The 12115-nt window shown below is 36.6% G+C and overlaps 1 protein-coding gene across 5 annotated transcripts in view; it reads right to left on the bottom strand.

Moving 5' to 3' along the window:
* Positions 1–12115, bottom strand: part of CDK14 (cyclin dependent kinase 14) — a 382986-nt gene that overhangs the window by 269591 nt on the left and 101280 nt on the right. For all 5 annotated transcript variants that reach the window (XM_039707409.1, XM_039707401.1, XM_039707426.1 and 2 more), the window contains one exon: positions 6668–6747. In XM_039707409.1, coding sequence (XP_039563343.1) covers positions 6668–6747 — 80 coding nt within the window. The remainder of the gene's footprint in view (positions 1–6667; positions 6748–12115) is intronic.

The raw sequence follows: 12115 nt of genomic DNA on the forward strand, positions 1-12115 counted from the left end.
TAATCTCTTGAAGTTCCCTCAGGCTTGTTGAGCCAGATACATGTGAAGCTTTTCAGCATTTCAATTACGGAAATTCAAATTTCTTGACTAGGCTTTGCAAAGGAAATCTGAAAGTCCTCCAAACTCCTATCACTAAAAAGAAAGCAGTTGTTAAGCTTCCTTATTAGGAAAAAGAAAAAACCCACAACAAAAAACCACCCAAACCAATCCTGAATAAAATGAATAGATTTCATTTATGTAAGTGGATAATTTAACCTCCAATAAAAAAAAATTATTTACTGGAAGATTAAGACAGGATTTTCACTGCAATTTCCATGTTTACCTTCTACCAGTAGATCAACCAATGACTCTTCAAAAAATATAGGCAGATATTGTTTCACTGTGACCTTGACTTATGGCATACAATCTTCCAGACCTACTCTAATGCAACAAATAGGAGGTTTCTGACCATGAGTCATCCCACCAGTGCCATGAGGTCATTTGTTGACTTCAGTGTTGAAAAGAGCATTAGGCTACATATCACTGAGCTGGGGAGTGCCTGCAATAACTCAGGTCATAATTCAGGATGAGATCACAAGAATTATACCTACTGAGTCAAAATACAATTTTCTGGAGCTCTTTCTTAGAGGGTATGGGTACAGAATCTGCTGTTTCACCAGGATAATACAAAAGCTCAGCTACTTTACATCACTGGCAGCATTGTTAACACCAATCACTGTTTTGCATTGTGTACCAGTTAGGAACACCAGGCAATAAATTACACATTCACTCAGGTAAGAGCTTTCTCTTGGCAAACTCCTGACCTTCCCTGTATTCTTTTCATAGCAGTTATTTCACTTTGATTTTCTACAGATAAAAATTTTGTAAAGATTTATCCCCTCCAAGCTGACAGTTTCAGAAAGGCTGGCCTCAGAAAACCTCCCATCTTCAAAGAGGCTGTCTGGTCTAAATATATGTCCTGAGGATAATATATATTATAATATATAACACATATATAAGAATATATAATATAGAATGCACTATATATTACATATTGTATATTATATATTTATTATATACAATTCCTGGGGAATAAATGTGAACTCTCATTTCTTTCTTAGAAACTGTTCCAGGTTTTCAGGTTTTGTTTCCATTACAATCATAGAATGACCTGGGTCGGAAGAGACCTCAAAGATCATCAAGTTCCACCCCCTGCCATAAGCTGGGACACTTTTCATTAGACCAGGTTGCTCAGAGCCTCATTCAAACTGGCCTTGAACATTTCCAGGCATGGGACAGCCATAATTTCACTGGATAACCTGTTCCAGTACCTCACAACCCTCACAGTAAAGAAATTCTTCTTAATATTTAGTCTTTGTCAGTTTAAAGCCATTTCCCTACGGTGAGTTTAAAGCCATTTCCCTGTGTCCTGTCACCTCATGCTCTTAAAGTCCCTCTCTGTGTCTTTTGTAGGCACCTTCAGATACTGGAGAGATGCAACTGGTAACTCCTAAGCCTTCTTTTTTCCAGACTGAATAAACCAAATTCTCTCAGCCTTTCATAGGAAAACTGCTCCATCCCTCTAATCATCTTGGCAGCCTGCTCTTGACTCACTCCTACCACACAGTGAGATAAGGACAGCAGAGGCCTGAAACTTTGAAGACTTCCGAGGATGTTCTGCAGCCAAGAGTTAAGCATCTCTCCTCCATGCTTTATATTGGCACTGAGATGCACTAGGAGTTCTCCTCCAACCCACAAAATAAACTTACTCAATGATAACTTTTGCATGATAAACTGCTCTTTAAAATTAAAAAATAATCATTAAGCAATTCCTGTATTCTTTGTAATTTTATAATGCAAGACAGAAGATGCTTCCAGAGCACTTACGTTGAATTCCTGCATGCTGCTATCCCTATATGGCATTAAGACCACAGCCTTCGACATTGGAGTAGATGAAAAGTATTATCTGAGAAACTGTCAAATCAAAGATGTAGAGACTGTCTGTCACATGAGCGCCTTCAAATGTGACACAAAAATTGGTACAAATACATATAAATTACAACATGTAAATACGTAATTAATAAAAAGAAAAACAAACAAAGTTGCCCAATCATGGCATTTAAATGACAAAATACAAAAATAGCTACAAAACTGGATGATGCTTTAAAACACCACCCAGACCTATGGGAAATAAAATATTTCAATATACCAAAACCTTGGAATGGAGTTTTATTGCTATAGTAAATAGCAATATTTTCAAGAGTGGAAAATGAAAAACAAATGAAAAAATTTTTATGATTGGGATGGGGAAGAAAGAATTTTGTTACCCAAGAAAAGAACACAGTAAGCAAGTTAACCTCAGAAGCAAGGTGCTGATAAAGCCAAGGGATGTTTGTCTATATATGTATCCAAAACCCAAAATCTTTGTCATGCTGGATATAAGCAATATTATTACCCAGAATGAAAAAAAAATAACTACAGAATTGTAAATAAAGCTGTTCCCAGAATTAGAATCTACCACAGTTCATTATTTAGCCTAGATGAACATATGATTCCACAGGAAATTAAGGGAGTGAAATATCTGAGATGAAAGTTAAGGTCAGTGAACTTTTCTCCTGGCTGCCGTGGGTTTAATAAAACTTCAAGTCTGATGCTGAACCATCTTGGAACAGCTGATAATGAGCATTACAATAAAAGGATAAACCACAACTACACTAACACAGAAAACAAATAATTTGCTAATCTGTATACAACCAAATTTATTTTAAATGAGAAAATAGGGTGTAAATGACTTTCGGACTCCACAGTGTCTCAGGTATCACTGTTGCCAGCACATTCAGCCCACAACAGTAATATGGTGACCTGAATCACTCACATAAATGTTATTAGAAAATCTCATAGATTTATCCCATTCAAGTACGTACTCCAAATCAGTTGTGCTTTTTTTCTTCTTTTTTCCTTCTTTTGTTTTTTGTTTTTCTTCCCCCCACCCCGGGCTCTTTGAAAGTAAATTAGATTATCTCAGACTAAGTGAATTAAATTCAGAAACCTCCCATAAACTGCATACAGTAAGCTGGTACATCTAACTCAAGCCAAGTTGAAAGAACATTTAGCATAGGTCACTTCTAAATTTTGTTCTAGAAATTCAATAGTGAGCTGAACTGCACCAATAAATATGCCACATTCACCTATTTTCATTTAAACCTATGTAACTTTGATGGTAGAAGACGCAAACCCTTATCTGCTGTAAAAACAGACTTACTTTATAAGCTTTAATTGGAGCTTCAGCTAAACCTCCCCCAGGCCTTAAAATTAACTATGATTTTCCTTATGCAGCTTTACTGGGGTTTTTGTTAGGTTGCAGGGGTTTTTTTTCACTTTTCCTTCCACTTTTCAGCCAAGTTAGATCTTGTATCTACAGTCACACATTCCGTATTTATCTCCTTCATTTTCCCACTTCTCTTAGTCTTTTCCCTTTGTAACTTTGTTTTACTTTGAGCTTCATTCTGCTGCTGTCACAACAGTAACAATATGCTTACCTGTATATAGGCAGCTAAAACATTCCCACATTCCCTCAGCATGACCACTGCTTAGGATTTCAGCCTGTAACTTCCCCCAAACTAACATCACACAGCATCCCCCTCAGGAGCACTGAGCAGAAATGCTATTTTCTCTCACTGCTTTACTCAAGTAGACATGAGAAATGTTAAAAAAATTTCTAACAGTAGCTTTAATTTACAACTAACTAGACTTCTGCCTGAATTTGCCTCGCATTGGTGGAAAATTAGAAAATAAGGAACAAGCCAAGAAGAAACTTGCCTGGTTTTTCCATTATGAAAGAATTTGGAAAGAAATGCCCTCCAACAGACCTCTGGCTCATACCATCATATATGCATCCTTCCATTGGGGGAACACTATTCCTCAGATAACTGAGATTAGAAGTTGATCTCATCTTCAGTGGTATTTGTCCTTGTTCTAGTTGTCCCAGTCTAAATTATGGCACTGGAGCCATTAGTCATCAAAGATCAAGAGAAAACTGCTTAAGACAAGTGTCCCATTCTTGCTGTTTTTCCATATAAAACTTATCAGATAATTTCAAGAGCTCATAGAAGCATTTCTTTTTTCCTTTTTTTTCTCCCCCCACCCCCAGTAGCTGACAGCAGCCATGGATGCATTGCAGAACTCAGCATGTCCAAGATGGATGAGATGCTGCCAAGAGGAAAGGAACAGCTTCCTAAGGTCCTGCTAGTGAAGCCCATGGCTGTAGTGGCCATGGTGTTACTGTGAAATACTACAGGCCTGGCACAACATCAATGAGGTCACCTTGAAAATTACATTTGTAATACAGCTTTCGTTACTTTTCTGGTCCTAATATTTGTTTCTGACAAAATCAAAATCAACAACAGAAAAGTCAAAGCCTAGATAAATATAGATTTTTCCCCTCCCCATCTTACATATCAGGTATGTGTGACGTCTACATGACATAAAACGTACGACACTGTACTTATACTGATAGCTCCTGAATGAAATTTCACTATCAAGAAGACAAGATCTCCTTTACCAGAAAAATGCTTCATAAACAACCTATAACCCAAGTGTGATCCCACCTAACCAAGAGTCTACAAAAGTCAGGAAAAAACTCTTATTATCCTAATACTCTTTGGATCTAGTCGTAGCTTAGATGAAGAAATTGTTAAAATTTGTGTGCACAAAATATAAAAATATAAATATTGTATGCATAAAATATAAAATATAAATATTGTGTGCATAAAATACAAAAATTTGTGTGTACACATTATATAAAAATAAAATGGGTGGACACAGTCCTATAATAATAATATCATATCATAATCATATAATCAGTGAGACACCATACAGTTAGTTTGGTATTAATTATTAACTTCAAGAGCTTTCCTAGACAAGACCTTTATTCTACTACTATTAAAGCACCAGGGTTTTAACTGCCTTCAACTACAGTATTGTAGTCACAGCTAAAAAGAAAAGTTTTCAATGACAGTGTGAGAAGTATCTTCATGCAAGTGTGCCTTTATAATTTTTTTAATATATTAAGTGGGAAAAATCTGTTCTTGTTCCTAACAAATACTTCTGTATACAGAGCTCACACAACACACTATTTATGAAGGAAAAGGGATTATACTGCATTTGACAGTTATAGTGCTATAAACTTTCATCTAGACCAAGCTCATATTAAAAAACCTTCTAAGTGTCACTAAAAAGGCACAAGAAAGCCATATTTACTATTCTCTTAAGTCAGTATCATATCAACTACAAACCTGAAGAGCAATAAACATATTTGAAACACAGACTGTTATAACTTGAACTCAGCATTACAGATATTGAAAGCTGCACCCGTAACCCTCTGCACACCTCGTTATCACAGCACAGCTGCAGGGACAGACAGCTCACACAAAATAGATATTGTTATGAATAAATGTGTCAGATCATTCAATAATTGTTACTCAGATGAAGCAGTAGAGAAGAACTGCAGAAATTCCTTCATAAATTGGCCACCCACAGTTTTCCCTCCTTTGTGGAAAAGCCACCTTTAAAATGCACAGTCTTGGGATGGAAATCCACAGTTTTCTAGTGACTCCTAACTTCAGGGTGTCAATCACATGAAATATGGGGTTTTTTTGCCCAGCCTACTCCAGAATGGGCTCATTGTACAGACAGACATACAGCAGACAGATGGCTGCAGCAGCAAGGCACAAGGCAGCTATGGCTGCTGGTCTGGGACTCTCATGATCATGAAGCCACACATCTCACATGGAGGGCCAACTGTGGACCCTCTGAGAGCTGATGTTCCAGTACCTCTCTGGCTCATCTCACCCTGGGAATTAGGCTGATAGTACAATTTTAAGAGGTCCCTCAAAGTCGTAGCAGTTTCATCTCTTTAGTTCATTACCAATTTCAGCTGAGTCTGAATCAGTGCTGTGATGGTAAATTGTTTATTATTTCTCTACCAAGCCTCATTTTTAGTACCTTATAAGAGAGAAGGATTACACAAAGAAGGCATATCCAGCAATTTCTGTGAAGGAGCTCGATACAGACAGACTCAGCCGCCGTCACTAGGGACCAGGAGAGGCTGACAAGGAAGGATAAAGGAGTGGAGCAGAAAGCTTAACACACATCTCCAAGCACCATAGATAAGAATCATTCCCAGGCCACACAATGCAGAGTCCATGGGGAAGGAAAAACAAGCACAAGCTAGTTGCAAACTACACACAGCTTCAAAAGTGCCTGCAGTTTTGCTCCATGATATTTTGATTGCCTTTATCAAGAAATGCTTGTCAGTCCTTCATGCTGCGTATATATGAAAAATCACATCTACCTTCATCCTAGGTGCTGCCTGCGGGCGAGAAGCGCGTCTTGCACAGCTCCCTCATCTTCCAGAGTGACTTCTCACACCCACCTTAAATATGCTCTCCAGTACTGGTTTGTATAGTAAATCTAACAGGAGCCAAAGCACAGGCGGAGCTGCATTCTTTAACAAGAACTCCCACACCAGAGGCTTTGTTTTTGAAGCACCAATGTTTCTTCCTACTGAGAACGTAACCATGTAATTTGAATTCTCAAGCTATTCACTATAGCACAGCACAGAAATAAGAAGCACAATGTAATTACAAAATAATCCTCACATATATAATCACTAAATGTGAGTGCATACCTTCCCTGATAGCAGTAAATGGGGTTCCTTCCTCTTCTTGTAATCTAATCACCTTCAATGCCACCAGCTTTCCATTTACCCTGAAAGGGAAAGAGGGGAGGGAAGGAGAAATTTTGAAAAACCAAAATTATACCAGAAACAGCATTTCTTATAATATAACTTATTTCCTATCATGTACTTATTCAATTTCATCCTGTCAATGCCAGTGATTCATCTACAGCACTGTAAGAAGCTCTTCATAGCTTCCATAATGTCAACTTTATATTTTCACACTCAGATGCAATCCAAGAAATGATCTTAGTTTTCTGTGAGTCAGTGTTTCCTTTCTACCACAGCTTTGTTACTGAAGCTTTGTTAAGAAGTAACTCATTTTAAAATTTCTGTTATAAAATATCTGTTCATTATTTGATCAAACTGTTCAAAGGAAAAGGCATATGATTTTCATCAATCACTTCACATGCAGTATATCCAGATTTACACTGCTTACCTCCTTCCCACTGCATGATACACATTAGTATAGCCTCCAAAAAGCTGCAAAGTTTGTGTAATGAAATAATTCTTAGGTCATTCTGGCCATTTCCTGCAAGGGCAGGATTGTTCCTGAGGCATATTCTTGACTACATGGCCCAGGCTACTTTTAGATTATAATAACTCTCATTTATATGTTTAAAAATATTTTATGCTCCAAGAAACAAAAGTTCATTTTAGTGTAAACAAAATGACAAAAGGTCATTTTAGTGTAAAATCTATTTGTCTTGTTTCATTTTTAGCATTCAAAATTTCACCACACATAAATTACATTCCAGGTCGTGCAAAAAATCCGGTTGGTTCAGATTGTCCAAATAAACTCTCACAAAAATAGAACAAAGCTGATATCCATTACCATCTTCAAGAACAAGCTCATACCATGAAACTTTAACACACTCCCCATGTACAACAAGCAATGGTGAGGATAAACTACCAAAAAGGCATAACAGTTTAAAAGAATTATTGTTATTATAATCATTAAGATTTATTCCTGTAAAAGAAAAATTCGCCTTTACAGCCACAAAGCTCAAGGACACATTGGAGCCTTTACACTCCTGTGGTCATGGAGGCAAATCTCTACTGTACTACAAGAGGGATGGCCCTAGAACATGTATTAAATTTTCAAAACAAGATATGGAAAACCACCAACTCTGAATTCATTTTCTCCCTCAGGCTTTTAATTTTTGCAGTTACATGGGTTCAGTGACGGATGGTCACTGTCTTGTTTCTTCTGATTATTCCTCTTTCATAATTACCAAAAACTCATTAGCCCTATACAGAACATTACACAATGACTCTGAGCAAGTTAAGAAACCTTGGTTATCAAAAGATGGTTTACTCATCACCTTCCAATTAGTCATAATATTCAGGCTGGCACCAGTTCAAGTCTCAGGCCACTAGTCATTGTTGAAAGGAAATTATCAGCTTAACTCTCCTGTATTTCTCCTTATAATTACCTTACATATTTTTTTTAATTTGGATTCAAACAGGATTTATGGCATCAGAAAAAGATAAGCCTTGCCTCAAGTAACTTCATGTGTCATGCTCAGACAGGAGAATGAACCCTGTCAAAAGCAGAAGGACTGATGACAGACATGCAGTTCATAAATGTGTAGTTTTCAATTCCTCTGTCAATCCACCACCCTACCTATCATATACTTATTACTTAGATATCTGAAAAAAAAAGAATATTGTGCAACAAATGGAATAACTGCAGGAGGAATTTAAGTAAGAAAAGCAAGATCATTTTACAGATAAAGAACAGGACAGATGCTGTGTTCAGAGCAGGCAATGTAAAATATAATGAAAAAACAGAGCAAAGAAGTATTAAGGAAACAGGGATATGAAGTCTCTTGATAGAGAAGGACAAAGAACATGCAGCATTGTGCACCTTTTGTTCTTTTTAATCTGAAGTACTACATTCCACTGTTTCATGAAAAGAAATATAGAACACAGCAGCAATAGTATGGAACCAATTTCAAAGAATTCACAGCTGAACACAGTAGGTGAGCTATGCTTTTTAGTTATCATTGCCCCTTTGTCATTGGTACCTGTCATCATCTTGATAGATATCATGGCAACTCTCAGTACTATCAAAATAATCAAACTAATCTCAAGTAGTGTTCCTCTGGGATTTCATTCTCATCTTTAATATAATTTATCTCCAACATATCAATCTATAATTTCCATAACACAATAACCTCCTTATTCTCAATTACTACCCAGTCATTAAAATATTTTTTTTCCATTTAATTTTCTATAAACAGGAGCACATAAAACTGGAGATGTGAGAAATTATGAAGTATCAATTAAAGAATCAGGGTGTTTATTCACATCCTTTAATTATCCTCCCACTGATGCAATCTCAGGGTGCAGTTAGATGATGCTGAAAAAATGAGCTAAGGGCTGCCTCATGGTATAGGTTTCTCCTGCTTAATCCTTGCCACACACTCCTGACACTGCCTTGTATTTGCTCTCATTTCTGCTGGACTTTACAATGAGACTGCTTAGAGAGCTTAAATAGGAGAAGACTGGCCCATCCAAAAATAATTAAATAATGGTTTTTTAAAATTATAAAGGCATAAAAAAAAGAAAAAAACACTAACAAATACATAAGAACTGGGTCCATCTTTTGAGAAGCAATGTGTCATGGGATCAAGCCAGCTACGTCATGAATTGCACCCTGATACTTGTGATGCCATCTCAAAATATTATGATAATTTCCTTAGAAACAACACCGAAAAAAAAAGGAAACCTGGCTAAAATTACCTCTGCAACTTATCAATACATGTCTTTGCAGACTTCAGAAGTGATCAGATAAGGTTAGCAGAACTCCTTCCAGATATTGCTTCATATCTGTCTTCCACAACTTTCAAAGCTCAGTATTTTCATTATTTTTCCATCCAAAAATAATTAAATAATGTTTTTTAAAAATTATAAAGGCATGAAAAAAAAAGAAAAAACACTAACAAATACATAAGAACTGGGTCCATCTTTTGAGAAGCAATGTGTCATGGGATCAAGCCAGCTACGTCATGAATTGCACCCTGATACCTGTGATGCCATGTTAAAATATTATGATAATTTCCTTAGAAACAACACCGAAAAAAGAAGGAAACCTGGCTAAAATTACCTCTGCAACTTATCAATACATGTCTTTGCAGACTTCAGAAGTGATCAGATAAGGTTAGCAGAACTCCTTCCAGATATTGCTTCATATCTGTCTTCCACAACTTTCAAAGCTCAGTATTTTCATTATTTTCAAATCCAAGTAAGAAACTGACAAGCAGACTGCCTTTTAGACAGTGAAAAGGCAACACCACTGACTCTTTTAACATCTAGGATTCATTAAACCACCTCTATTACTCACTGTCCAAAGCAAACAATTTCACACCTTCTCAAAACAATACACTTCACTGTGTCAAAGATTACACTTATCTTGGGCCCATCCTGTCAAATGCCTCATTAGCTTCTATTAAGGACAATATAGACTAAAGAATTCTTATTTTCTAAGCCATCCTCCTTCCTAAACTAACTTGCTTTCTCTCTCTCATTAAAACACCTTCAGAGAAAGAACAGAAGTCTAAAGCTTCTCTATCACTTTAGTCTGGGCAAAACACCCACAGCTGATGGACAGCTTTCCAATTTATGGAAATTCCTCACTTTAACATTATATAATTTTTCTAATAAATTCTGATTATATATGCAATGCAGGCAAAAGAAAAATTAGTCCAAATTGCTTTATGCAGCATAAAAGTCTGCATATTATAAAAAATACAAATGAGACAGATATTACAAAAAATGCTAATATAATGTGTCATTCTGCATTTTCTAAACCAGCATATATCAGCACTACCAAAATAAATACATTTATTAAAAATGACCATTTATGAGAAAGTAGAGACAATTGGAAATTATTTAATGCTTTAATGCATCATTAAGGACATCTAATACTGATGAATATAAAGTAACTGATGATTTAATTGGCTTCACTGGGGATAATGCTGATGATGCCACAGAGAACAAAAGAGTACAATAATACTATTTTCTCAAGTTCTTCAGATATATTTAGATTACATAAAAGTTCTAAATATACACATTTAAAAGAGTCAATTAACATAAAATCTGCCAATTCTGATTTCAATCTGTTTATTTAATACTGAGTTTTACCACTGGCTGGAGAGGAGGTTGAGCTCATGATTTGTGCAAGCTGGGGAACACTTCTGTAAAGAAAAAGCAGTAGATGGTACTGGGATGATGCTCTAATTTGTGATACAAATTTCAAGAAACAATTCTTATGAAGAAAAATAACTTTCAATTGTTAAATATTCATTTACAGGAAAATCTCAAAGTTTGCTTATCAAACCTTGAGAATATCTAATTAGATCTACTTTGTAGTGATATTAATGTCATAAACAGACAGCTAAAACTCCAAACAGACCAAGGGGGCCTAATGAAATCAGGCTCTGCCAGAAGTTTCCTTTGAAGAAACCTGACAGAGGCACATTCACTGTAGGTTTATTCACCTCAGTTATTCGTTGGTAGAATATCAAATTCCACATTGAGGGAAACACTTCTTTTAGTCATTAACATAAAAGACAGTTCAGTGTAAACATGGCTTATACTATATTTTTTTTTACTAAAAAGGACTTACATTTCTAGTTTGCAAAAGCCACTCCCAGTCCTGCTAAAGCCCTATCATAAATTCTCAAGAGACTAAGATAGGCCCTGAATTTCTCTTTTTGAATCCCACCATCTTTTAACCTCATCCTAGACAAAAGTTACCTTGTCTTAGTAGAAACCAGTGGATTAAAGATACTTCATAATGCTGACATTTATTAGGGCTGAAAAAACAGAAGATCAAAGGGTTTCATGAGAGATGAAGGATTTAAATTATTAATTAGTGCTGTCACTGGAACTTAGGAGTCAAGGCAGTCTCATACAAAGAGTGTGGCAGCCCCCACTTGAGCAGGTAAGATAAGAGTTTACCCCCAGCTCACATCAGTTCAAACTACCCAGCAGCTCATCCAAGCACAGGGGCTGTACTCGACCTGTGCCAGGAGTCAGCTGGGAAGGGCAGCAGGCAAAGCAGTGCTGAGCACCATCCTCCTGCACACACCTCACATCTCTCACACCCCACTGGAGCGCATAGAAAGAGAGGCTGAAGACAAACATAGAGATATCCCTTATAAATAAGGTGGCCTTCTACAACTGTGCACACTGACAGTCACAGGGGATCTGCTGAGAGATGCCACTGATCAGCAAACTGGAAAATGCAATGGTGCACAATGGCAGCTGGCAAATTAATCCAGTATTCTCCCTACCATTCCCATCAGGCCTATATGGCCAATAAGGTATATCCAGTAACTCTACACATGTATGTGATATAACTATATTCTATCCTAGTTTTTCTACCAAGCT

Source organism: Passer montanus, unplaced genomic scaffold, assembly GCF_014805655.1.
Source record: "Passer montanus isolate IOZ18808 unplaced genomic scaffold, ASM1480565v1 scaffold10, whole genome shotgun sequence".
In the NCBI taxonomy this organism is placed as follows: Eukaryota; Metazoa; Chordata; class Aves; order Passeriformes; family Passeridae; genus Passer; species Passer montanus.